Genomic DNA, 27,448 nt, shown 5'->3' with positions numbered 1-27,448 from the left:
CTAAACTACCTAATTAAAAGTTAGCAGACACCCCGCTCCCCACTTATCTTCCCACCTAATTCCAACGGCCAGGCATGCCAAGCACAGATGTCTCTGATGGTACGACCTTGACTTCCCCCCTTAGCCCGAACAGAATAGTTTCACACTCTTTGGTGTTCCCTCTCCCAGCTGGTTCTTGACACGTGTTGACTCATTATGGCAGATGAACACGATCAGATGATTCATCAATCATTTGATTGTGGAGTCTGACACCAACCCAATGCATTTTCCAGAGTTGTGAAAGGGAATAGAACAGATTGCAGATCAGTTAGCTTCTGTCCAATAAATGTCACTCTTAATGTAAGCTAGCCTTTTATGTGCTTCTATTAACACATCTATGGATATGATAAATGAATGTTGTTAAAAGACAGTATCCCACAATGGTACAATGACAGTAATACCAAATGCCATACCAATACCAGCCATATATACTATAGGTTCTGCTTAAAAACTGGCACCCTTGAGCTGGGAGAAAAATGTGCTGCCTCCATTATTGATCTGCATTCTGCCACAGTAAAAAGGGTAGCAGATGGTGCTGTCCTTACTTAAAGAGGCCAAGTGAATGAGTTTGTTTCCCCTCTCACTAAACAATGGAAAAGCCCCGACCAGTCTTTTTCTTCCTAACGTGAGGTAAGTGGAGTGAATTAAACAGGTGCATAGAATGGTGGATTTAGCTTTCTATTAAGTTGCCTGACAAATGTGTAGTAGATGCTAAGAGTGTGTATGCTTCATAAGCACCCATGGAAACTGCAGCCTGATTTGGGTGATAGTTGTAGCACTTTTGCGTGAGTTCTCAGAGATAATCAAAATTAAAAAATACAGCCACAAAACCCCCCTTGTTGGCAGAAGCGGTGGAAAACCTATAATGTACCCAATGGTGATAGAATATATAGCTCTGGCAGCACAGGGCCAATCTTCTCCTGGTTTATAAGGAGCCAGTCTGATAAGTGTTATTAAAAACATTGATCAGGAATTATGTAGTAGATGTCGCTGTGGAAGCCAGATGTCTGATCTCCCGTCGCTCCAGTCATACAGGGCACTGCCTAGTGATAAAAGGGGAGGACATGTACCCACAGCAGCCTACAATAGCCAATAGGAACCAGGCAGCTTCCAACCACCAGCCATGTCAGCAACCAAATGCTCAATGAAGCCCTTCCGACTCTTCGTGACTTCATGGACCAGCCCACGCCAGAGCCTCCTGTTGGTCGTCAACACCCCCAGCTCCCCCAGGGACAAGTCCGTCACCTCTAGAATATCATCCATCCACCTTGCCCTTGGTCGGCCCCTCTTCCTTTTGCCCTCCACTCTCCCTAGCATCAGCATCTTCTCCAGGGTGTCCTGTCTTCTCATTATGTGGCCAAAGTATTTCAGTTTTGCCTTTAATATCATTCCCTCAAGTGAGCAGTCTGGCTTTATTTCCTGGAGGATGGACCGGTTTGATCTTCTTGCAGTCCAAGGCACTCTCAGAATTTTCCTCCAACACCACAGTTCAAAAGCATCTATCTTCCTTCTCTCAGCCTTCCTTATGGTCCAGCTCTCGCAGCCATATGTCACTATGGGGAACACCATTGCTTTAACTATGCGGACCTTTGTTGTCAGTGTGATGTCTCTGCTCTTAACTATTTTATCGAGATTTGTCATTGCTCTTCTCCCAAGGATTAAGCATCTTCTGATTTCCTGACTGCAGTCAGCATCTGCAGTAATCTTTGCACCTAGGAATACAAAGTCTTTCACTGCTTCTACATTTTCTCCCTCTATTTGCCAGTTATCAACCAAGCTGGTTGCCATAATCTTGGTTTTTTTGAGGTTTAGCTGCAAGCCAGCTTTTGCACTTTCTTCTTTCACCTTCATCATAAGGCTCCTCAGTTCCTCTTCACTTTCAACCATCAAAGTGGTATCATCTGCATATCTGAGATTGTTAATGTTTCTTCCAGTGATTTTAACTCCAGCCTTGGATTCCTCAAGGCCAGCTTGTCACATGATGTGTTCTGCATACAAGTTGAATAGGTAGGGTGAGAGTATACAGCCCTGCCATACTCCTTTCCCAATCTTAAACCAGTCCGTTGTTCTGTGGTCTGTCCTTACTGTTGCTGCTTGGTCGTTATACAGATTCTTCAGGAGGCATACAAGATGACTTGGTATCCCCATACCACTAAGAACTTGCCACAATTTGTTATGGTCCACACAGTCAAAGGCTTTAGAATAGTCAATCAAACAGAAATAGATGTTTTTCTGAAACTCCCTGGCTTTTTCCATTATCCAGCGGATATTGGCAATTTGGTCTCTAGTTCCTCTGCCTTTTCTAAACCCAGCCTGTACATCTGGCAATTCTCGCTCCATGAACTGCTGAAGTCTACCTTGCAGGATCTTGAGCATTACCTTACTGGCATGTGAAATGAGTGCCACTGTTCAATAGTTTGAACATTCTTTCGTGTTTCCCTTTTTTGGTATGGGGATATAAGTTGATTTTTTCCAATCTGATGGCCATTCTTGTGTTTTCCAAATTTGCTGGCATATAGCATGCATTACCTTGACAGCATCATCTTGCAAGATTTTGAACAGTTCAGCTGGGATGCCGTCATCTCCTGCTGCCTTGTTATTAGCAATGCTTCTTAAGGCCCACTCAACCTCACTCTTCAGGATGTCTGGCTCTAGCTCACTGACCACACCGTCAAAGCTATCCCCGATATTGTTATCCTTCCTATACAGGTCTTCCATATATTCTTGCCACCTTTTCTTGATCTCTTCTTCTTCTGTTAGGTCCTTGCCATCTTTGTTTTTGATCATACCCATTTTGGCCTGGAATTTACCTCCAATGTTTCTAATTTTCTGGAAGAGGTCTCTTGTCCTTCCTATTCTATTGTCTTCTTCCACTTCCGTGCATTGCTTGTTTAAAAATAATTCCTTATCTCTTCTGGCTAACCTCTGGAATTTTGCATTTAATTGGGCATATCTCCCCCTATCACTGCTGCCTTTTGCTTTCCTTCTTTCTTGGGCTACTTCTAGTGTCTCAGCAGACAGCCATTTTGCCTTCTTGGTTTTCTCTTTCTTTGGGATGTATTTTGTTGCCGTTTCCTGAACAATGCTGCGAGCTTCTGTCCAGAGTTCTTCTGGGACCCTATCTACTAAGTCCAGTCCCTTAAATCTATTCTTCACCTCCACTGCATATTCCTTAGGAATATTAGTGAGCTCATATCTAGCTGATCTGTGGGTCTTCCCTAATCTCTTTAGTCTGATCCTAAATTGTGCAAGAAGAAGTTCATGATCTGAACTACAGTCAGCTCCAGGCCTTGTTTTTACCGACTGTATAGATGTCCGCCACCTTTGGCTGCAAAGGATGTAGTCAATCTGATTTCGGTGTTGTCCATCTGGTGAAGTCCATGTATAAAGCCGTCTCTTAGGTTGTTGGAAGAGAGTGTTTGTTATGCAGAGTGAGTTGTCTTGGCAAAATTCTATCAGCCTATGTCCTGCTTTGTTTTGTTCTCCCAGGCCATACTTACCTGTAATTCCAGGTGTCATTTGACTGCCCACCTTAGCATTCCAGTCTCCTGTGATGAAAATAACGTCTCTTTTAGGCGTGTTGTCCAGTAGGTGCTGCAGATCCTCATAGAACTGCTCTACTTCAGCTTCTTCAGCATTTGTGGTTGGGGCGTATATTTGGATCACTGTGATGTTAGATGGCTTGCCCTGAATTCGAATTGAGATCATTCTATTGTTTTTTGGATTGTATCCAAGCACTGCTTTAGCCACTTTACTATTAATTATGAAGGCTACTCCATTTCTTCTGTGGTCCTCTTGTCCACAGTAGTAGATCTGGTGGTCATTTGATGTGAAGTGGCCCATTCCAGTCCATTTCAGTTCACTGACGCCCAGAATGTCTATCTTTAATCTTGACAGCTCACCAATAACCACATCCAATTTGCCCTGGCTCATAGATCTTACATTCCGGGTTCCAATGGTGTGTTGATCCTTAGAACATCGGATTTGCCGTTCACCACCAGCACCATCGGCCGCTAGCCGTCCTTTCGGCTTTGAGCTAGCTGCGTCATGACGTCTGGGGCTAGTTGAACTCATCCTCTGTTCCTCCCCAGTAGCATTTTGACCACCTTCCGACCTGGGGGTCTCATCTTCCGATGGTATACCGACATATCTCTGATTGTACTGATCCACATAGAAAATTACCTGCAGCTATTTAAAAATTGCTGGTTCTAAGTCCAGAGTTATTGCCCTTTGCTTCGATATTAAATATTTATTTTCCTGAGGGTAGATGTACCCTCCAAAAATTCAGTGGAGAGATAATAATTTGTATTTTTATTAAATATACCTGTAATAAAACAAAGATGAAATCTTTCAAGATCCTCTCTTTGGAATAGTCAGAAAAGTCTCATTGGCTTCAGTATTCTCAAGTAGCATGGCAATTGGGACCAGCAACTCCATCGCTAAAGTGATGCGGGCATAAAATGAAAAATCATGTGAGCGCACCTGACTTACAATGGCAGTTCCAGCTGTGGTCATTAGAGAATCACCTGCAGTAATTAAATGTGACATCACGTGACCGTGATCGGGGAATTCCTGCTGGCTTCCCTATTTACTTTCCTTGTCAGAAGCCGACTTTGAGGACTAGTTGTAAGTCTCCTTATTCAGAGCTGTCGTAACTATGAATGGTCGCTGAATGAGTGGTTGGTAAGTGAGGACTACTTGTAAACAGGTTGGATTTTTTTAAAAATTGGTGATAATGTTGTAAAGCCAACAATTCGGGAAAATAATTTACAACAGAATGAAACAAATGCTAACTAGAATTTTCTTTTACACCTGCCTTTTTAAAATTAAGTATCACCAAACCTCATATTCCCACAAATTGTACTGAACTGACTTTGGATATGTGCAGTGGTATGTGGGAAAGACTTTGGGAGGCTGGGCAAAGAGACACTGCCAAGGAAACAGTCAGATAAGAGCCAGCATAGCCTGCAACTGGATAGTGGGTGGGGCAAGAGGTTCAGAAGAGACCCAAGTTTCTTGGGCTGTAAAGGAGACGGGAGAGAATTGTACTTTCAGAGTTGCAAGATTGATGCTGGCCTCACCAAGTAAACCAGATAGGAATCACAACCAGATGGGTTAATTCTATTTTAGGGGAGGATTCTGGATGAAACAGATTATCTAGACCCCTTTCAGTCAGGTTTCAGGCCCGGTTATGGGATGGAAACGGCATTGGTCGCACTTATGGATAACCTCTGGCGGGAGCGGGATGGAGGCAGTGCATCCATCCTTGCTCTTCTTGACCTCTCAGCGGCTTTCAATACCATCGACCATGGTATCCTTCTGGACCAACTTAGGGAGTTGGGGGTGGGCGGCGTGGTTCTGTGCTGGTTCACCTCCTTCCTCCAGGGTTGGTCCCAGTCGGTGTTGATAGGGAGCGAGAGATCCGGCCTGCGGCCCCTCCTTTGTGGGGTGCCGCAGGGCTCGGTACTCTCTCTGCTCCTTTTTAACATCTACATGAAACCACTGGGTGAGATCATCCGTCACTACGGGTGAGGTATCATCAATATGCGGATGATACCCAATTATACATGTCCATCCCGGGTGAAGTAAGTGATGCTGTGGCCACCCTTTCCGAGTGCCTGGGGGCTGTAGGGGCCTGGATGGGGGACAACAGGTTGCAGCTGAACCCGGGGAAGGCAGAGTGGCTATGGATTAATGGCTCCATGATTTCTGGGAAATTGTCATCTTTAGTTCTGGATGGGATTGCACTGCCCCAGACAGACCCAGTGTGTAACTTGGGGGTCCTTCTGGACTCATGGCTCCTGCTCAAAGAGCAGGTGGCAGCCGTGGCTAGGAGGGCCTTTGTGCAACTTCATGTTGTGCACCAGTTACGCCCCTTCCTGGAGCGAGAGGCCCTTCGAACAGTCACTCATGCCCTGGTTATCTCCCATATAGACTACTGGAATGCGCTCTACATGGGGCTACCCTTGAAGAGTATCTGGAAGCTGCAGCTGGTGCAAAATGCAGCCGCGCAGGTGATCTTGGGTTTCCCAAGATCAGCACATTGGTTGCCAGTATGCTTCCGGGTCCAATTCAAGGTGTTGGTTATCACCTTTAAAGCCCTACATGGCATGGGTCCAGGTTACCTAAGGGACCATCTCCTCCCCATCACATCAACCCGTCCCACCTGGTCGTGCAGAGAGGGCATGCTGTGGACCCTGTCTGCAAGAGAATTCCATCTGGCGGGGTCCAGGAGGCGGGCCTTCTCTGCAACAGCCCCTGCCCTTTGGAATATTCTTCCCCCAGAAGTGAGATTGGCTCCCTCCCTCCTGGACTTTAGGAAACAACTAAAGACCTGGTTCTGTAATTATGCCTGGGGCGGGAGAGAGAGTAGTCATTCCTGGGGATGGTTAGTTCATTAGAAGGACCCTGCTCTGCTTGCAAATCACAGAGAACTTTCAGCCATCGGGGTTTTTATTATATTTATTTTACTGTGTATTATAGTGTTTTACAGTTCTATATTTTTATTTATGTTTTATTGTAAACCGCCCAGAGTTCCTTTTGGGAGATGGGCGGTGATAAATTTGATACCTAAAAAAAAAATCATTTTCATTGTTATCTTAGTCCTAGTAGTTTGCCTTTTTGTGTTTTTTGTGTTTGCTTGGGCTAAGCAAATGTTTAAGAAATGTTTCAAGGTTTCTTAGTTTAATCAGTTATCATACTGAAACTGTTAAGCCATTAATTGGAGAAGTCAATAAATCCCTCATATCTCTTTGTGCATACCACAGTGCTTCCACCCCACATAAAGCTCTCCCTTTTTTTTTTTTTTTTGCAGAACCATAAGATCAGTATGGTGCATCTCAACTGTTTATATTCCTGCAGCTTGGGTTACTCAACTTCTGGTTTAGGTATTAGGAGAGCCAAGACTGAGCTTGCCGTACACTGTTGAGCTTAAATTCTCTCAACGCTGTTCGTCAGCATGGGTAAGTGGGTAGCCCTCTCTTCCACTCATAAAACTAACAATTAGCCAATCGTTAGCCAGCTTTAGGTTAGTGTCATAACTTTTAGCCAATAGAAACATAGTTAATTAACACCCTCCTACTCTGCGAGGGAAACAATGGGGGCGGAGTTAGTTTAGTTGGATAAGAAAGATGGCGGCCGCTGAGGCAGGGAAAGTGGCAGCCGCGGCTGCCGGAGCCGTAGTAAAACCAATCTTCAGTCGGGATTTGGCTGAAGCCAAACGGCACGTGAGAGAATTATATAGAACCTGGTACCGCGAAATCCCAAATACTGGTGAGTGGCCGTGATTAAGTTCGCGATCTTCGCGTCAAGGTCGTAGGGACAGGAGGCGTTTAGCTTGGCTGCCTTGAAAGGGAGCATCGTGGACCTGGGTTGTCTCTTGTCTTTCCTTCTGGCTTCTCCGGCCCGAAGGTCATAAAGGGATACTTTCCCATTTTCACGGGAGTGCTTTGAATATAATGGGCATTCTAAGAGGCCATGATGACTACACGCATAAATAAGCAGGAGCTAGTTACTTGGAATTAAGTTCATAGAGTTGGAAGGGACATAAAAGGTCATATAAGAGGTCATCTAGTCCAACCCCCTGCACTCTGCAGGATTCACTACACCATTCCTGATAGATGACCATCCAGACAACATTAATTACTGATGTATCTACATACATGATTGTGTGCATTTGATATAAGGGTTCAAGGCATGTGTATAATTCAAACTTCGAATTAATGTCGTTTTTCCATATTCTTGTCCCATCTTCTCTGGTTCCTAGGGTTCACTCATATTCATTCCCATCTTTATATTCATTGTCACTGTTGAAGTTACATATTCAGTGTATTCAGTAGCCTGAAACTGATTGGAACTCATGAACCAGAAATAAATGTGTAAATATTAACTGCATATTAGCATATTGTATAGGACATTTGTTTGCAGAAACAACACATGCAAAATAGTTGTGCATGTAGACTTAGAAGGCTACAAGAGTTTCAAATGTATGACTGATATTTTTGTACCTTTTATTTTAAAAAAATCCCAATTTTTCTTCCATTGTAAATTGTAGTTCCAAGTTTTGATCAAACTGATGCTCAAGATAACTTTACTTGAGAATCCCAAATATTAAAAAAACCCTGCCTCATAGTTTTAAGATTTTGTATTGTATTGCATTACCTCAATTAATACTTAATTTTTGCTTCTTAGTAAATGAAAGTAACTGTGCTCACGCACGCTCTCTCTCTCTCTCTAAGTGGATTTTTTAAACACCTGTAGAATGTATTTCGATATGAGGTTATGTAGTATAGTATTTAATACTGGGGCGGTGGTTGTTAGATAGCATTGGGAAAGAATTATCTGTGGAGAATAACTAGTTTCAGTGCACTGATAGCTTGGAGTACCAGTTATACATGGTAAAATCAGAATAATCTTGTACTTGATAGCAGCTTCTGATTTTCCTGAAGCTCAAAAGATCTTTTTCTACTATTTTTTTTTATCATATGTCCCACAAATTTCAGTAAAACAACCAGTGTAAGTTAGTTTCATCAGAAGTGGTGATAAAGTTTAAGATGTCCATGCACATAGGATTGTTTTTCATTCAGTATCATTATTTTGCTTCTGGCCTAGTGCATATGTACCAGCTGGACATCACAGTGAAACAGGGGCGTGATAAGGTGCGAGAGATGTTTATGAGAAATGCTCATGTCACAGACCCCAGAATTATTGATTTGCTTGTTATTAAGGTAAGACAAATAATACTTGTTCTAAGTTCATAGCAGATGTAGGATTAGAGATGTTATGGAGATAATTATTTCCCCTTTTTGTTAAATCTCTATCTTCTTCCCAGCATTTTCCCGTTATCGGGGGGTCTGCTTTTCAGATCCTGAAATGGCACTTTGCCGGATCGTCCACATCCTCAGGGCGCAGACCCTCAATTTGCATGTCCTTATTGATGGTGTCTTGCCATCTCTGTTTTGGTTGCCCACGTGACCACCGGCCATCAATTTTAAGATAGTAAACTACTTTGGCGACAGTGGAAGGTTCTGCTCTAAGGTCATGTCTATACCAACAAAGCTGGCTTTCTCTCATCTGCTCTGTAATTAATGACACGGCTAGTTGTTGTCAGATGGCATCATTTGTGATATGATCGAGCAGGGAGATGCCCAATGTCCAACAGAGCATACGCACTTCCATGATATGGAGGCAGCTCTCTGTACCCTTTGTGGCTACCCAACACTCAGTTCCATACAGTGCCACAGGGCGAGTGATCGTCTTATAGTTCTTAGATTTGAGACGGGTTGGAATTTGTTTGTCACAAAGCACACCAGTGAGTTCTCGCCAGCACAACCAGGCCACATTCACCCTCACTCACACATCACTGCTGATGCCACTGTCACCTTGGAGATGGGAACGAAGGTACTGAAAGATATCCACCTTCTTTAAGTTTTCTCCATTTATTTGGAGTGTCCCATGGGTGGCTACAGTCTCTCAGTACTCAGTTTTCTTTATGTTCAGGTGGAATCCAAAATGGCTGAGGCGGTCATTCCATGCCTGTACTTGCCACTGCAGTTCATTCCTAGTAGTAGAAGCAAGCATGACATCATCAGTGTAGAGTATGATCCGGGGTGCATTTTGCTGCAGGTCTTGTGTGATGGTATTCATGACTAGTATAAATAGGAGTGGTGACAGCATGGTGTACTCCGACCGTCCCTGGAAAACTGTCAGAGATTTTTGTCAAATCTTTATGAAAATGGAAAATAGAGTGAGAAATTGTAACAGACATCATGAAATACCTCTCATTTGTATCAGCCATTTTTGACTGAGTTTTCTTCCTTGAATGCTAAAACATATTTGGTAATGCGTATAGCATTCCCATGATCTACTAAGCAAGTAACTGTATCAAAGAAGCAACTAAGATTACGCTAGCACAATTGGTTTGTGACAATCCCGTACTGGCTCCTATTAATTGTAGCTTGCCTATCCTAGAAACGTGCTGCTTGATAATCTGGTCAAAGACCAGCTACCCAATATAGATTTCAAGCTGCCAGGTCTGAAGTTTCCCAGGTCTTCCTCCTTCCCCTTTTGGGGATAGGGATGATATTTGCTCTCTTCCAATTTTTTGGAACTTCACCAATCCTCCAGGAGTTCCCAAAGATTATTGAGAGCCATCACCTCCATTACTTCCTTCAGTATCCTGGATGTAATCCATCTGGTCTTGGAGCCATATATTCAATTAAATTAGCTAAATCTTCTCTTAACTCTTTTTGTCCATCCTAAGCTGCAGTTCCCTCCTTCCCCAGAAGCATAACTATGGTCAGCTAGGGCTGCATTTCCTTTCCAAAAGAAGACAGATGTCTTTTCATCATCACCCATTAACAATTCACCATTAGCTTCTCACAATGGGCATACAGTACATTCTCTTCAGCTTCCTTTCATTTCTAACATATATGAACATTTTTTATTATTTCTGTAATCTATCACAAGCTTTAGCTTTTTGTTAAGCTTTAGCTTTCCTGACAGTGTGAGACTACCTTCTATTCTCCTTTATATTTCCTCTTTCAATTTCCTATATGTGTCCCTTTTTATCTTCAACATTTTATAAAACACTCAATGTATCAGTGCTGGCCTGTTTAGATTTCTCTCATTTCTCCCTGTGGGGATTTTTGTGATTCTACCTTCAGTATCTTGTTTCACTGAATTTCCCACCTTTCCTGGTCACTTTAAAGATTTGTAGCCATTGAGTCTAATCTATTTTCCTTCAGAGTTTATCAAAATTCACTCTTCTGATAGCCAGCTTTCAGGTCTATCCTCCTCTGGAAAATACAATCACTTTTCCTCAATGCACCAATCACTTTTACTTCTTCAACCAATTCCTCCTTGTTAGTGAGGATTGGGTCCAGGATATCAGACCCCCTTGTAATTTCTACCACCTTCTGACAAATGAAATTGTCAAGAGAGAGGATAAGAATTTGTTGGACTTCTGACTTGGCAGAGTTAGATTCCCATTACATGTCAGGATAATGGAAATCCTTCATTATAAGTAGTCCTCGGTTAACGACGGTAATTGGGACCAGAATTTCCAACACTAAGCAATGCAGCCATAAAGCACGATGTCACATGACTGCATCGCTTAGCAACAGCAATCCTAGCAGTCCCCATTAAGCAAGGTTCATGGGTTATTAAGTGAGGTCCCTGATCCAAGCCATTCCCAGCTTTGTCCCTCCCAGCCTCGAGCCTTGGTTCTTCCAAGTAAGGGACTGCCTCTTCTTCAACTCCCCCACCTGTCTCCCCCCATCTCTTCCCTTTTGGCTGCTGTGCAGAGCGGTACTCCTTGGTGGCAGTGGTGGCGCCAGCAGAGCTGGGACTGAATTAGAGGCCTGGAGCCTTCAGCAGTCTCAGCCTGCTGCTGCTGCCAGCCATGAGCCTCTACTGCAGCCCTGGCTCTGCTATTGCTGCCAAGGAGTGTTGCCTCAAGCACTGTGCTGCGGCCAGCCGCCCCTGCACTGCAACACAAAGCCCTAGCCACCACAGTGTGAAGCCCCAGCCACTCCAGCCCTATGGTGCAGTGCCAAACCCAAGTGCCCCAGCCCTCCGGTGTGAAGCCCTAGCCACCCCAGCGCTGTTCAGTCCGTGTCCCCACTGGAAGTCCACATTCTGCCATGTTTCAGTGGTGTCTATCACTGCATATTTGTCTTCCTGAAGACAGATCTCTTGTTCTCCCAGTTTATTTCCCATATGCTATACTTTAGTATAAAAACATTGAGGTTTCCAGTGGCATATCTACTGCCATCTCTTTTGTAGTTCTTGCAAACCTCTGAATCCCTTCTTGGCATCCTGCTTCCCTCTTTGTGTTCTGTTTTCTTGGCCCCTGTCCTTGGCTGCATATTTGGTTCTGGGCTTTTGCCTCTTTCCCTCCATTTTAATGCCCTCCTGATGAGACCAGTGAGGTTTCTGTCAAATGCTTCCTTCCCAGTTTTTGTAAGATGTTATCCCTTCTCTTCCCAAGCATCCTTCATGAAGGTATCGTAGATAGAATCCAGACCCTTTTTGGCAATATCATGCTCAGAGCCTACCTTCAGAAGTACTGAGCTAATAGCAGCATAGAGTCATGCTAGGCTCTTGCTAGGAATCAGGACTGCACAGCTGTTTTTTTCTTTTTCTATGAAGGAGTTTTTTTCCAAGATTCATGTCAGGCACTACAGGGTGGATAGCACTGAAGAAAGGGAGCAGTAGAACCAGAGGCAGAAATGGAACTTCCTGCTCACATCCTCTTTTTCCTATCAGAGGGTTGCCATGATAGAACAGATTTCCTAGCAAAAGTCTGATTTCCTAAAGAGGGCTTTGAGATTAGATAGAAAGCCATAGATTAACCACCACTATCGTGACATTCTGCTGGATATAAACGCGTGGTTGTTTTTTAAAAATTCAGTTATTGCTAATATTTGATAATTTTGTTCTTAAAACTCCGATTTGACAGGAAATACTACCTGCCATATTGATAATTTAAACAATGATTGTTTTTTTATGCTTGGTATAGGGAAAAATGGAATTCCAAGAAACAATTAATGTGTGGAAACAAAAGACCCATATAATGAGATTTTTTCATGAGACAGAAACACCACAACCCACGGATTTCCTATCCAAGTTCTACGCAGGCCATGATCCTTGAGCTAAATCAACTTTTACAGAACTATGACTCTATTTTCTGTTCCAAATAAATGCCTGGATCTTACAACTTTTCAGCAGGAAAGTATTCGCGTGCAGGCATGCATTATTTATACTGATTCTGGATGTTTTGTGCTGGTATTTCATCTTTGATTCGTTTCGCAAAGCCTTCTTCAATATAATTTGAGTGTGTTGTAGCACTTCTGTTGCAATTAATATCTGAAATAATATATAACACTGCAATCTAAAGAGAAACACTAAATTTCTTTTTATTGTATGGTGAGGTTCTATTGGATGTATATGCAGAACAGATTCTATTTGGGAGAAAAAGGAACAAAATGAAATTCAAAATATTACATTCTTAGGAGTCTGCTGAATTTTTAAACATTTATTTTAGCAGGTACACTACAGTTTTCATGTGTTCAGTGCTTCAAAATTGTAGAAATATTCCCAAATTCTGGAATATAAACACACACAGCTTAAATGTTGGCAACAGAGTTGGAAGTGGCTTATTACAGCTGTTAGAAATTTAGCAACTGTACATAATACCTCCATTATACATTCTAATCCTACCATTTTTCTAAGATACTTCAGCTGCATGAGAAAATAATATAATATAAAGCCAGATAACTGGAAAAACCTAATACTTATACAATAGATGTCTAAGCAGTTTCCTTTCACCAAATTTTACTTAAACCTTCCTCAAAGTTCCATTAAAATGTCTATTTACATTGGTAGCTGTTAAATATTATATAGCTGATTCAGTTGAATCAAATAATCAAGTTTGAGAAGTTCCTTTATGTACTTTTCTATAGGCTTGTGCTTTCCTTCCCTTCAAAGAGAGAAAACTGACGTTTAAGTAGTATCAAAAGATGGATAGCACAATCCAAAACATATTCAGAAATAAATCACAATTCAATAAGACATACATCCCAAAAATTGTGGGAAGGATGGCAGCTTAATATATAAAAGAAACACACAAGCCTTGATCTGTAAGTTTTCATTTACTATCCAGAGGAATTCTCCATATTAATTAGGGATCCAGTGCATTCAGAAATAGATGTAAGCATGCAGTGGTTGTTGAATGAAGATATATATGTATGTATGTATTCTTAAATAGATACATCATTTAAGCATCCTTGTTTACACATGCACAGAACAATCCCTGGTACAATGGGAAGTCCAGCTGCCCCAAAATATGTTCTTTAGACATCAGAGAGGAGTGGTGATTAAACATAGATATCAGAACAGTTTATTATGGCTTTGTTCCTCTTGCTGCCACTTTGTAAACCTGTAAGAAATAGGAAATTATTTCACACTGTGGAACTATTTTTGTGATTGCAGTACTGGTTCTGCATTCTTCAGAGCAGGTGTGTATACAATTTGAAGCTTGGGACAAGAGGCTTGAGCACAATCCAGAGAACACTTTTAAAATTTGCAACTCAGTCTTTAAATGACAAAAGGGAATAATTATTGTCCTGACATTTTTTAAGTGCTTCTTCAGCCAGAAAAAAATTGTATGCACCTGCTATGGATCAGGAAATAAATTAAAGAATACATAAGTTCAAATGAAAAGATTCATATGCACATCATAAATACAATATTGTTACACCATCACATATAGTATTTAATCAAATTTAATGTGTTTTTGGCAAGTATTTAACAAAACATGCTTCTACTAGCCTTACAGAATTGAGTGCAAAGTATCAACAAAATTGTGGTGTATCAATTTCCATCATGCTATAATTATACAAAGGAGAAAACTACTAGCATACATAACTAAAGGTAGATAAAGTATAATTTGTACATGCTTACTTCAGTCTTGCTGCAGAGCTGGATATAGAAGATAACAGGAAAAAGAAAGGAAGGTATCAACAGAACAGGGACCATTCATGCTATGATAATGAAAAAATGGGGTAGAGATGGAAAAGATGGAAATTGATGGGGTTTTCTCCCAATTTGAAGCTGCAAGTGTTCTTTAGAGCATGTTTGGGCAAAAGTTGTTCGAAGTTGGTAGCAAGGGGCTTCTAACTCTCAATTGTGAAATCATAATAATCAAATTTCTTCATCCTAAACATACAAATTACATTGTTAAAAAAAATACATGGGGGAAGAACAAAAATAGATTTTGTTAAGTGAGAGGGAATTTGGTATTTGAACTCACTACTAATACCTTGGTTGACCACATACAATCTCGTTTTTAATTCCTACTATACAACTGACTGACTGGCTATTTTATATCTGCCTCTGGTTAGTGAACGTCAAAGTTATACTAAAGAAACCACCCCCTACAAATCCGAAATCTGCACAACTGCTTTGGAAATGGCATATTTAAGAACATTGTAGAATGACATATTATAGCAAGATGTTTATGCAATTTTTATGAAATCTTAATGCCACAACTTCATGGTATGATCTTCCCTACTTCAGTCAACCAACCCACAGGGGTTTCAGTTACATTTCTATTTAAACAGGGATGTACAACCAATAGTCCCAGAGCCACAGGCATCTCTCTCATTGCTATATGCCAGGGTTTCTCTGCCAGGGTTCCACGAGAGGTCACTAGGGGTTTCCTGGGAGATCACAATTTAAAAAATTACTTCAAATTCAGGCAACTTCACATTAAAGAGGTAAGTTTCAGTATTTTCAGTTTAAGAACACTTAATATGTACAGGCCTACCCATGAAACAAATATAATAATTTTGTAACTTCTGGCTTATATCTGAGCCTGAATGTGCAAGGGTTCCCTGAGGCCTGAAAAATATTTGAAGGGTTCCTCCACAGTCAAAAAGTTGAGAAAGGCTACCATATGCACTTTCAAAAGTTGCCACTAATATGACAGAAGGGAGAAATTAACAGTTAAGTTTAATTAAATTTCAATTCATTCAAATTTAATTTTTACTTGGAGCTACCATTTTTTTGTCCTAGCCCAACTGTTTTTTTAATCACTTCCTCAAACCACCTCCCAACATACCACTCACAGGGTACATGCGGCTGTAACACTGAAAAGGGTTGGGCAGCTATAACTGTACCTATTAGTCATCATCATCGTCATCCTCTGGTACAAAGATATCATGTTCTTCAAGCAAGGCTGCAAAACTTTTGCTGATTTGTGTCCCGACATAAAGAAATGGAATTACAATGGCAAACACCCGGAGAAGACCAAATGGCATCTACAGGGATTAATGAAAAGCTGGTTAATAACTCTTGGCACATATTATACAAATACACATAAACAGATTTATAGCTGCCAGAGTATAACTAGAACTGATGTAAAGAATAAAAGAATCATCACACAGGTGCCTCAATAAATTTAACTACTGCCTTACTGTATTTTCAGGTGCAACCTGTTTTGAAAACTACCTTCAAATAAAAGAAATCATGAGGCAACTATAGTCTGGATAAGAAGTATCCAACACCACTAGAAAAATAAAGATGGTTAATAAAATACATCCTCAAGATGTTTCCTATAGTAGGCATGAAATCTAGTTGTTTCAAATAAAGAGTGCAGATACCACAGAACACAATTGTATCCGCATTTAGATTACCTCAATTTCCATCAGTTTTTATAACCAGCTAGCCCTTTGGTTCTCAGCTCACGCAGGACTTTTGTGTCCTTTCTCCATCGTTCCTCCTCGAATCTAACCATTGTCAGATGAAGCTGCCACTGAGTTTCTAAAATAACTGCGGCCTGGCTTACGGTGTTTTCGGGGGTGGGAGGAAGAATGGAATGCAACGTGATACAGGGATCCCTAAAGATTAGCCGGCCTGCTGCATAATTGCCCAATCAAATTAACAAAAAGCATTCACATCAATCATAACATAACAAGATTAAGTGCGAAGGGCAAGTTCCTCCAGTAATATTTTCCCTTCCTTATGCTGACTAACAGCGGAGAGGCATGACAATGGCCGACGAGTTCGGCTTTCTAAAAAAGCTTCTCCTGTCGGGGGATGGGTGTCACAGAGAGGAAGAGGGACGAGCTGCTTACTATCCACGAAACGGAGTTCTCGCCCTTTAACAACGTGCTGTCTCCGCGTCCGACCCGAGCAACTACTCATCGCTGGGCAACGATCAAACACTAAAATAATTCGCCCTTCCAAATAATCTACACGCGATTGGCTGACAAAACCTGCCAATTAACCCCATCCTTGCTAAGCGATTGCTTGGTTTGGTTCCTACCCGTTTCTCCTTTACAAGCCATGGCTACCTTTCACACTCACTTTGACAGGCTTAGGCAGGATAGCGCCAGTCCGAGTGACGGTTATATTTCGTGAGGATAAAAAGGTTGCTAAGGGCGCCTTCTTGTTCTCGACGGGTCGCGACCTTGCCCAAGACCCAGCCGTTGACCATAACCGCGAAGCCATCTCCTCAGGGCAGCTCCTCCCCTAGGAACTGGGCACTTTCTCGATACACCGGAACTAGCAGAAGAATGGGCGGTGCTTTTTCAAGCCTCGCGTGATGTCAGTGGTGAGCATTCAAAAAGCGGAAAGAGGTTATTTAAATCGTAGATATCAGAAATGTTTGAATTAGTTCTTTTTAGTTTCCGTTTAGACGGCATGTTTAAATTCTTCTGGAGCGTCAGTGAGAGTTGCCAATAAAAACTGGTAGAAGAATCCAATAGTTTAGTAACGGAGTGTGTCTTTTCTTTATGTCTCTTTGCTGTCCTCCCGTGATACGTTGGAGTCTTGTAACCTGGACAGCCCTGGTTTCTCAGTCTGTGAGTTCTAGAAGGTAGATCCGGCTAAGAAACAGACACCGTGTGGGCCTAAAGCTGCTTTTATTAGAACAACTACAGTAACAGAATCTTCAAGTGTGAATGTGCTTCCCTTCCCTCTCTTGCATCTTCATGTGAATTAGGGCATCTGTATGACCAATTTCTTGGTCTGGACTCAAGCCACGTTCTTCTGATTGTTGCCTTGGTAAACGTTCTTTCCTTTGCCCTCCCAAGGTCATACTCTGTAATATGTAAATAGGGCAGGAAAAACATGAAGAGTGAGGCTTCTGGAATTCTTTCTTACAATAATCAGTAAGGAAGATGGAGGTGAGCTAAGAATGGAGGACTCAGCAAAGTTCTGGACCCCTTTTGCACTGGCATTCATGGTGGGATTCTTTTCTGGAATTCTTTTCTTTGCAGCTTCTGGCCAGATCCATCCCCAATTAACCCCAATACTGCAAAGGAAAAGTCAGCTAATTCAAATGCTCCTTCTAATTCCTCAAGATGCATTTCTACCCTGTTTCATTCCCCAAAGCCTTAAAAAGTTTCAGAATCTATCTTGCTGCCAACTTTGCTGAAAGCATCCTGTATCTGACCAATAGAAGGCTCTGAAATTGGGCATTCAACCAATGCTCCTCATTCCACATGCTGGGTTCATGTTCTGTACTAAATTTGAGCAGTCATTGCGAGTGGGAGGTATGAAGCCAGCAAAGCCCTTTTCTTCTGTGTAAAGGATTGGTGAAATCCTAGCTCTGTAATACAGCTGCTGAACCTCTATGGGGAGGAGGGAGTACCCAGAAGCAAGGGAAGGCAGGAGTTCCTGCCAATGGAGGAACTGCCTTCCCAAGAGCTCCAACATTCCTATTGTAAAGAAGCCTTTACAGCAATTCCTCTTATGCTGTAGCTGAGCTGGAGACAAATCAACTCAACCATCAAGCTCAAATGATGGCATGGGAATATGCAGAGGCTGAACTGATCAGAACAGAACAAACAGTGCATGTGGAAGTACCCTCAGTTCCAAGCAACAAGATAACAGCAACAGATAATTTCACCAAATATATAAATAATAAAAATAAATAAAACTGTAATTTTGGGAATTACTACAAAATGTGATGGCCTCCAAAGATAAGACTTTGGAAGATATAGTTATCAGGGACTGCCACATGATCATCTGTATGCTACTTCCAGATGCCCATTGCTGGGGAACAACAGCAAGAGGCAGTGATGGCCTCTCATCTTACGGGCCAGACTTTTGACCTTTTCTTCTTCTTTTAGTAGTTTACAATTTTGATAAACCTTTCAACTCTAAAGTAAAAACAGTCTCCTGATTTAAAAACCAACAATTTATTAATTCATATTTTTTTGTAAATAAAGTAAAACATGATTCATGAAAATCTGTGCAATTAATACATTTGTTTCTAAGGTAACACACTCTTCTTTGGCTTTGCTGCAAGAAATTAACACAGCTTCCCTTCTGGAAGCTATAAAGTAAGTGTACAGTTTTTTAAAAAAATAATCATTATTAAGTTTGAGCTACAAATAGTTATGAAATAATATTGTACTTTCCTATTTTGGGTAAAATGCAATCCATAACATATTTTATTTAAAATAACATGCAATATATATGTAATATAACATTACCAGAATGTTATAAGGATTATGAGCTTTATTACAGAATTTAGCAGGTTTTTTTTTTACTACTCATAACAATATTACCAGTTGGGATCAAAACTACTGGAAGAAAAATCATTTCTGGAATCAGATGTACATAAATTACAGTGTAATTCATACAGTCCCACTAACTTAATTTTACTAGTATGTATCATGGCAACTTTCTTTTATCTTAATTCTTTCTTTGTGAAATAATAATCTTAATTAGAATATTGCAACTGCCCAATAAACTAAATATATAATTGATGGCCATTACTAGTACTGATCTTACTTGTGCTTATTCTACCTTTTGTGTTAGTATATGAAGATTAAGCTCTAAAAGATAGAAAAAGCACAGGTAAGGTCAGCTAAAGGCATACCTAAGGTATAGATATGCATCATATACTGTCCCTATATTTTATTAGGGCTGTCCAGTGTTGCATTTGAGAATATGAGCTGGGAAGTTCATGAATGAAAATCGTATTTTGACTAAATTCTTGAGATGGTCTTAGGGAAGCAAGTATTCACAGCTTTGTTCTAATCTGCATGAGGCCTTACTTCATGAAAATATAAAGTACAGGTAGGTCCTCAACTTATGACCATTTGTTTAGCCACCATTTGAAGTTACAATGGCGCTGACAAAAGTGACTTACAACTGTTCCTTGCACTTATGACCATCGCAATATCCCTTGGCAACCGGCTTGCACTTACAACAGTTGCAGCATTTCAGGGCCACGGGATTGCCATTTGCTACCTTCCCAGCCAGCTTCCAACAAGCAAAGTCAATGAGGTAAGTCGGATTCGCTTAACAAACATGGCAAAAAAGGTCGTAAAATCAGGTGTGACTCACTTAATAACCGCCTCACTTAGCAATGGAAGTTCAAGTCCCAATTGTGATCATAAGCTGGGGACTACCTGTATATGAAGTGCCTGATATTAAAATCTGATATATAAATTGTATGTTTTGTTTTTCTAATGAATAGTCAAGGCAACTCACTACTATACTGCTCCAGCATCTATCAAAATAGTTGCAATATATAGATCATTAATAGTATTATATGGAGCATAAAAAAAGGAAATGACACATGGATCTTTCTCTTGCATCAAGAAGTAGCTTTTCTGAAATAAAGGCCTGCAACACTCTTTTGAGCTATATAGCAGTTTCTTAGAAATATCTTCTTGAATTCTGAATGGTGCATAATTAGGAATATGGTTTTTTCCCTAGAATCCCTGGCAATAATGTGTAGTGGCAATAAATAATAGAAAACAGACTTTTATTTAATCATCCATTTTGAGAGATACAATAATGGATGTTTCTTAGATTTTATAGGTTCGGAGAAAACCCTGCAAGTGACCCGAGTTCTGCAGAAACTTACCTAATATCCATTTCTCCCAGTTCTACATAATATATTTTCTTCAATGTGTTCCTATCTCTACTGTCTTCTTCCTTTCTATCCACTCTCTTCTCACCTCTGCAATTTCCTGACCGTACCAATTATGCAACTTTGAGAAGCAGGCAGTCTCTGGAGATACAGGACTTTCCTGCATGGCAGGAGCAAACCCAGCCGAAAATGCTCCACCTACAGCACTGCCTGTCAGTTTTCGACGAGGAAGTAAAGGTGGGGGCTTCAGAAATCCTCCATTGAGGTCAGAATATGCCATTTCTGCAAGAGTACAACTATTGTCCCATGTGGAGTAACCATTCTCCAACATGACAGGATGCTCTTGGATGGATATCATTGTGGGACTTGATAAATGCCTTTTGCGGCCAGAAGACAACTTCTTTGGTGATTTATGGCTAGCAGCTAAGCTCCTCTGGGCCTCCTCCAGCTGTTTCTCTAGTTCCTTAACCACTAGCCTCATATAATCAAAGCTGGCCCGTGAAAGTGCCTTCACCCAAGCCTCCATGGTAGCTTGGCAGTCAGCAACCAACACATAAGACTTGCCACCACTGCCATCAAAGCGGATGGCAAAAGCAAATTCCTCAGCAGCTTCACACAGCTCCACAGTGCAGCCCTCTAATACAATGAGACCCAGGGGGTCACGGCTCTCCCGCTCTTCAAAATAGAACAGCAAGTTGCCCTTGAGAATGAACCAGCGGCGCTGATAAGAGGTGATGTGGTGGTGGTGGTGGTGGCGCTCCATGCGCTTGCACAGAAAGCCAGTATGATCCGCTGGAGAGTCACATGTGGCATAATGTGCCACACTACGTTCATTGAGTTTCATTGTAGTAATCTATCTGGGAGAACAGAGAGAGAGAAAATCTACTGAATTAACACATGAAGCATACTATTAATCCAGATAAATTTGAATATAACACTATACATACACATATACACCAGTGCTATACAATATTGATTGCCAATTAGGGTGACTACATGGAGATGGCAGCCAGAACCATGCAATCAAAGCCCTGTCCCTTTTTATGTGCACCACACACGTGATACAAATTAAAATGAGGCAGGTCTTCAATCATGTGGTCATGCCCACCAGTTTGACTTTTGACACACACCCTTTCACAGTGGATGCTCCTGACTGCAATCTAACCCTCCTTTATAAAGATCTTACTGTGGATATTTATACAGTAACAAACTTTATAGAGCTAAACCATATAAGTCTCTGGTGCTAAAATAATCAAAAGAAGGCATTCTCTCATTGCGTCATTGTTTAATAAAATGAAAAGTTCTTACTGATCTCTGTAGGTTGGTTACAGATTTCATTCATTTGCAAACAGATTGCTACCTGCACTGTAAAATGATTTTCGTTATGAGTTTTGGGTCCCACAGATCCAGGAATTGGAGTGTTTCCATCTTTGGTTCTGGATGGGGTGGCATGGGCACGTTCAGATTTGGTACGCAATCTGGGAGTTCTTCTGGATTCAGCTCCTGCAAATGTGGGTTGTGCCTATTCCTGGACCAGGAAGCCCTTCTCATGGTCATTCATGCCTTAGTCACCTCCTGATAGGACTACTGTAACACACTCTGTATGGGGCTGCCTTGAAGATAATCTGGAAGCTCAGTTGAGAATGCAGCAGCGCGGTAAGTTATGTGCACAGCCCATTACACCCATGTAAAACTGCTATTTTGTGAGCTGCACTGGCTCCCAATAAGCTTCTGGATGTGATTCAAGGTGCTGGTTATAACTTTTAAAGTCCTACATGGCACAGAACCAGGTTATTTGTGGGACTGGCTTCTCCCACAAACATCTGCCTGTCCCCCCCAGTTCCCATTGGGAAGACTTACTCCAAGTTCCCTCTTTTAAACTTCGCCATCTTATAGAACCTAGGAAGCATGCCTTTTTGGTGGTTTCCCCCTGCGCTCTGCAACCGTCTCCCTCCCAGTTTCCCTTTTAGGAAAGCTGTTAAGACCTGGCTTTTTCCCCAGGCATTTGGGTCCAGTTCAGCAGGGTCCCCTTTTGGTTGTTTTTATTATTGGGCTTGGTCGCCATTTTATATCTTGTATTTAATATCTATATAATGTTTGCTTTATGTTATTTGGTTTTTTTTCCTGGTTTTTTTTCTGTTGTACACTGCCCAGAGTTACATTGTTTGAGTTGGGTGACCTTATAAATCTAGTTAATTAATTAATTTAAAAAGCCACCTAGGATATTTCCATATGAAAATGATATGTACAGGATTGGTCAGCTATGTTGACACTCAAGCCCTGAATCCTGCTCCCAAATACATTTGGAAAATATTACATTCTCTGAATCATATTTCTGAATGAGAAGTGTGGAATCACTGACTCTCCAAATTACTTTGAACTACATCCCACATCAGCTCTAGCCAGCATACCTGGGTACTAGGAAATGTATTCAGCAACATCTGGAAGTCCTTCAGTTCCCTATCTATTTCTTAAAATTAAAATGTCTATCCACTAGTGGTTAAGGTACCAGGCTAGAAACCAGGACACTATGAGTTGTAGTCCCACCTTAGGCATGAAAGCCAGCAGGGTGACTTTGGGCTGGTCACCCTCTCTCAGCCCAACTCACCTCACAGGGTTGCTGTTGTGGGGAAAATAGGAGGAAGAAGGAGTATTAGGTATGTTCACTGCCTTGAGTTATTTATAAAAATAAAGGCTTATTAAAAAGCTAAAAAAACCCCACACTATTGGAAGTAATATACATTCACAGGACACAAAATCACTGTGACAATGCCTGGCTTACAGAGTATCTCAGGCTGAACTACAGTTCCATCATGGAAAAAATAGCTGGGAAGTTAACAAAATAATCAAGTAAAAAAAAGAAAAGGAAAGGAAATGGGTGGTCTTTTTTTTAATAAATTTTTTGCTCTATTGAAAGATTGCTCTTGAAATAAGGGCTTCCACTTCATAAAACAATTTGTATTCTTGTTATTAATTTCATTAAGCATTACTAGTATAACCCAGACTTTTTTTAAATTAAAACCATATCTGTAATGTCTTCCCACAAGAATTGGATCTATAAAGTCATAAGACTGTAGAAACACCAAACTCTAGCCTCTTATATGCCTATTTAGTGAAAGGGTTCTAACATCTGATCCACACTTATTCATTAAAAAAAAAAGCTCTGCAATATCTGTGAAATATATAAATTGATTGTGAAAGAGAATATAACAAAAGTGTTGATTGGACTTCAATTCTCTGATCATTTCTCAGTCTCAGGTTTGCTAAGCTTCATTTTTGTTTGATACTGATCTCAGTTATTCAAAAGCATGGAAGATGGAATTCCAACATTCTTGCCAAAATAGATAATTAACAATTCAGTCTTAAAATGTGCATGAGCACACATACACATACCCAAGGCCACCTTAACACTGGATGGCTTCCCACTCTGAAGAGATGTGCTAACAAAAAGGCAACATTCTTAGGCTATTACATAAATATGGTATTCCGGTATACTAAGTTAAGATATTGTTGATCCTGATTAAGTTGACTTTCTGGTTTCCCTATATACTTTCAGATTATTCCACTATCTAAAACCTCATCAGAAGCTAAGCAGCTATTCAGACTGATCCAAATCTCTCAGCTAGGAAATTTATTTATTTATTTTCTATCCCACCTTTATTATTTTTACAAATAACTCAAGGTGGGGAACATACCTAATACTCCTTCCTCCTCCTATTTTCCCTACAACAACAACCCTGTGAGGTGAGTTGGGCTGAGAGAGAGTGACTGGCCCAAAGTCACCCAGCTGGCTTTCATGCCTAAGGCAGGACTAGAACTCACGGTCTCTTGCATTCTAGCCTGGTACCTTAACCACTAGACCAAACTGGCTCTCTGAAATGGATCAGATTCTGGAACCCTGGGAGAACCAGTCTGAAAGAACTGGACTCACCTACTGCCCAAACCAGAATGGCCATGAAAGACAACGCCCAAGGATCAGAGGGGAGAGGGATGCCTGCACCAGCCTAAAGTGACCAGTAAATGCCAGGCTGACCTCACCTGACTGCACCACCAACGGACCAATCGGTGAAGCATGTTGGATTATATCCACCTGTGTCAGGAAAAGATACTAATGATGGACCAGGTAAGGACCTCCTAAGGCACCTCAGATATGGACTGGGAATCAGATGAAAGCACCTTTGTGAGGGCACAGCATAAATTGGGGGCATGCTTGTGCCACAGTTATATGCAAATGAGGGACAGCTCCAAGTGGAAGTACCACTCTGTTGCAAGCAAAAGGCTGCAGGTTTAATTCCTGGCATCTCCAGATAAAGATAGGAGGGAGAACTCAGCCAGTGGCTCTAGAGCAACCCTCTCCAACTTGTACTGTCCAAATCAGTGTTTCTCAACCTTGGGGACTTAAAGCTGTATGGACTTCAACTCCCAAAATTCCCCAGCCAGCATTGCTCCATTACTTGGAGCCTGCATTTCAGGGAAGTACATTTCCGAAGTGCCTGGAGAAGGCCAAGTAGATGGCTTCTCCAGCAAAGTCAAGGAAAGAAAATAGCACTTCCCATCTCAGGGGGACCTGGAGCAGGCAGGGACTAAAAGTTACCCTCTGAATTTCCTCCCTTTTTCCTTTTCTCTCTCAGCATGAAAAACGTTTTCGAAAACTTTTAATGCCGCAAAGGACAGGCAGGCTATCTAGTTCCCGAATGCGTGGAAGTGGAGTGAGGAGGAAACATTTTTAAATTCAGGAACAGGCCTATCCTAAAAAGCTGAAGCGACATTTATCCATAATCGTACCTTGTTCACCCCGCTACCCGAACGACGTTAGCCTCGGCTTTGTCAACTTCCCCGCTTCTCTTCAGCAGCCGCGTGTCTTCTTCCTTTCTGGCCTGGACTCCCTTGTTATGGTGTCCGTGTCCTCGGGCAAAACCCGGAGCGTAGGATCATTATTGCAGAAGCAAATCCTGGGACTATCCAGGGGGAGCTTTTTCGCAATCCAGATTTTCCAACAGCTTCCCGAGGGCAGGTTTCCCTCCTTTTAGCCCCCCCTTCTCTGGGGGTCCTGAAAGCCACGTAGGAAAGAAGCAGGCCGTATATCAGCAAGCAGAGGCTGCTCCATCGTCTTTCTGCCCTGCGCGGCGGTATCGCCTTTCATTTAGCACAAGTTGGGTGGGTGACGTCCAAGTCGGCCGAAGTTTTCTCCTCCCGACCCGAAGAATGTTGTTTTTATTTGGAGGACCTGTATTTGATGCATAAATGGTATTTTAATATTTATTTTTCTATGTACTTCCACTTTTCCTCCAGGAGCATATGGTCATGGATGCAGTTCCTCCCTCTCCCATTTTATTTTCCCGACAACACGGAGAGATCGGTTGGGAGACAGTGGCGATTCCAAGTCTCCCTGCGAGGTTGGTCACTGAATGGGCATTTGAGTTTAGGCTTCCCTAGTCCCCGTCTAACCTCCCCCTAGTGTAACTCTCTGTCCACCACAACGTATCTCCTGAAAGAGGCGAGGAGTTACTGTAACTCTCCGTTGTAACTGTACTTACATCCTACAGTATTACGCGTACAGATCCCCCGGGTTCTTTTAAATACGTTAGTTTCATTTTCGGCCACGAGAGGGCATCGCGGGGCAAAGTGTACATCCAAACCAGACGGAAGTCCCCAAACGAACAGGGATTCGCAGAGAATTGCTCAGAGGCGGACTGGTTTAGCTGCCTCATGAGACCGTGGCACCTTTGAAGAACGATCCCAGTATGGGCTGGCACTGGAAGGTACACGTTAGACATGTTAATGAACTCGACCTTCTAGGGTCCGAGAATGATGGTTCATGAGAGAAAGGCATCGGGTACCTGTTCAGAAGCAGAGAAGCACAGATTCCTTCGTACACACTGCTGCAGCAAGGGGATTTGCAAGTGGAGATGAAACAAACTGGACTGAAATTAGGCACTGTTCTTTTTGTTTCTTCCTGGCCTCCCCTCCAATATCTGAAATAAATTCTTCATTATAAACAGAGAAGACAATCTGTGCTAGGCCAAGAAATTCCACTGCAAAGGATGAGATCCCTCCCAGCCCCCTCCCCATATTCCATAGAGAAGTTGATTCAACTGAATTTCCAGTGCCTTAAAACAGGATTTGCAAGAAGAAAGTGTCCACTACAACATCGGAAGGCAGCAGACTAGTTTTGTGGGTACCACATAAGCTATGTGATGTGTTCAGCTCTGTCTTAAGAAATCTTTTGATTCTCTCATGGCTTTGCCTAGCATCTGATTGCTGCTCACTCAAACACATTCTGCAGTTGAGCAGCATTACTATCAGAGTAGACCAGCCATGCATGGACACAAGCAGGGCCCAATTAAGCTGTCAGCCACTTTGTTTAAGTTGAAGCCTTTCACACCACTGTTGACTTTGCCATATTGGAAAAAAGAAAAAGCCAGCACTGCTGGAGCTGGAATACCAATTGGGAATGATGGGAACAATTGGTGATCTTAGAGACAATAGGTGGAAGGAAGCCTGCACTTGCCTGAGGCAGACATCTCATGGTGCCTAGTTACCACCTAGGCCAGTCTAGGATAATTATGCATCTTTTCATTCTATGTTCTCACCTGTCATTTCTGATATTACTAGAAAGAGAAAGGGAGAGAGGGTGGTGGAGTAGATCTGAAGAGTGGCTCCCATAGGCTCTGTAGCTATTTATAAAAATAATAAAGGCAGGGTAGGAAATAAAATAAATAAATAACCTGTCACCAGTGAATATTCACAACTCCAGATGGAAGCTGTATCTGGTTCCAAGCTGGGTTATTCAGCAGAGACATATAGAAGCAGCCTGAAACCACTTTTACTGCTTCATAAGCTTTGGACCACTTCAGCTTACAAATCTGCCATCAGAAGAATGTCCCATATTGTGCTGAGACATCCAAGCAAATGGTTCCACCTAAAACTTTGCTTTGAGGCAAGGCACTCTCCTAATGTCCCTTCACCCATTAGAATGACAACAGGACTGGCATCTCTGCTAAGGGACCTGAA

The 27,448-nt window shown here is 41.8% G+C and overlaps 3 protein-coding genes across 4 annotated transcripts; 1 reads left to right on the top strand and 2 right to left on the bottom strand.

Moving 5' to 3' along the window:
* Positions 1–7,152: 7,152 nt before the first annotated feature.
* On the top strand, positions 7,153–12,764 carry NDUFA6 (NADH:ubiquinone oxidoreductase subunit A6). The gene is made up of 3 exons (XM_063308415.1): positions 7,153–7,311; positions 8,650–8,765; positions 12,560–12,764. Exons 1-3 carry the CDS (start codon positions 7,170–7,172, stop codon positions 12,689–12,691), a joined length of 390 nt encoding a protein of 129 aa, XP_063164485.1. The 5' UTR covers positions 7,153–7,169; the 3' UTR covers positions 12,692–12,764.
* A 296-nt stretch (positions 12,765–13,060) lies between these two features.
* On the bottom strand, positions 13,061–17,110 carry SMDT1 (single-pass membrane protein with aspartate rich tail 1). 2 transcript variants are annotated; one of them, XM_063308416.1, is made up of 3 exons: positions 16,909–17,108; positions 15,720–15,860; positions 13,061–13,978 (listed from the first exon to the last, which is right to left on the bottom strand). In XM_063308416.1, the coding sequence occupies exons 1-2, from the start codon at positions 17,050–17,052 to the stop codon at positions 15,723–15,725; spliced, it is 282 nt and encodes a 93-aa protein (XP_063164486.1). In that variant the 5' UTR covers positions 17,053–17,108; the 3' UTR covers positions 13,061–13,978; positions 15,720–15,722. The 2 variants fall into 2 exon arrangements, with proteins under 2 accessions (XP_063164486.1, XP_063164487.1); XM_063308417.1 differs by lacking the exon at positions 13,061–13,978 and adding an exon at positions 15,457–15,517 and having other exon boundaries at positions 16,909–17,110.
* A 1,621-nt stretch (positions 17,111–18,731) lies between these two features.
* Positions 18,732–25,994, bottom strand: PHETA2 (PH domain containing endocytic trafficking adaptor 2). The gene is made up of 2 exons (XM_063308414.1): positions 25,220–25,994; positions 18,732–21,291 (listed from the first exon to the last, which is right to left on the bottom strand). The coding sequence occupies exon 2, from the start codon at positions 21,276–21,278 to the stop codon at positions 20,469–20,471; it is 810 nt and encodes a 269-aa protein (XP_063164484.1). The 5' UTR covers positions 21,279–21,291; positions 25,220–25,994; the 3' UTR covers positions 18,732–20,468.
* Between the last annotated feature and the right edge of the window lie 1,454 nt (positions 25,995–27,448).

Source organism: Candoia aspera, chromosome 7, assembly GCF_035149785.1.
Source record: "Candoia aspera isolate rCanAsp1 chromosome 7, rCanAsp1.hap2, whole genome shotgun sequence".
Lineage (NCBI taxonomy): Eukaryota > Metazoa > Chordata > Lepidosauria > Squamata > Boidae > Candoia > Candoia aspera.
This window is presented reverse-complemented; position numbering and strand designations above follow the sequence as displayed.

What these genes read in the sequence shown, in the direction of transcription:
- NDUFA6 (XM_063308415.1), top strand. Translation starts at nt 7,170, where the DNA reads ATGGCGGCCGCTGAGGCAGGGAAAGTGGCAGCCGCGGCTGCCGGAGCC. An exon ending in CCGCGAAATCCCAAATACTG is followed by an intron (nt 7,312 to 8,649) that starts GTGAGTGGCCGT and finishes CTTCTGGCCTAG; the next exon opens with TGCATATGTACCAGCTGGAC. An exon ending in TTGATTTGCTTGTTATTAAG is followed by an intron (nt 8,766 to 12,559) that starts GTAAGACAAATA and finishes TGCTTGGTATAG; the next exon opens with GGAAAAATGGAATTCCAAGA.
- SMDT1 (XM_063308417.1), bottom strand. Translation starts at nt 17,052, where the DNA reads ATGGCTTCGCGGTTATGGTCAACGGCTGGGTCTTGGGCAAGGTCGCGA. An exon ending in TCCTGCCTAAGCCTGTCAAA is followed by an intron (nt 15,861 to 16,908) that starts GTGAGTGTGAAA and finishes TAATCCCTGTAG; the next exon opens with ATGCCATTTGGTCTTCTCCG.
- PHETA2 (XM_063308414.1), bottom strand. Translation starts at nt 21,278, where the DNA reads ATGAAACTCAATGAACGTAGTGTGGCACATTATGCCACATGTGACTCT.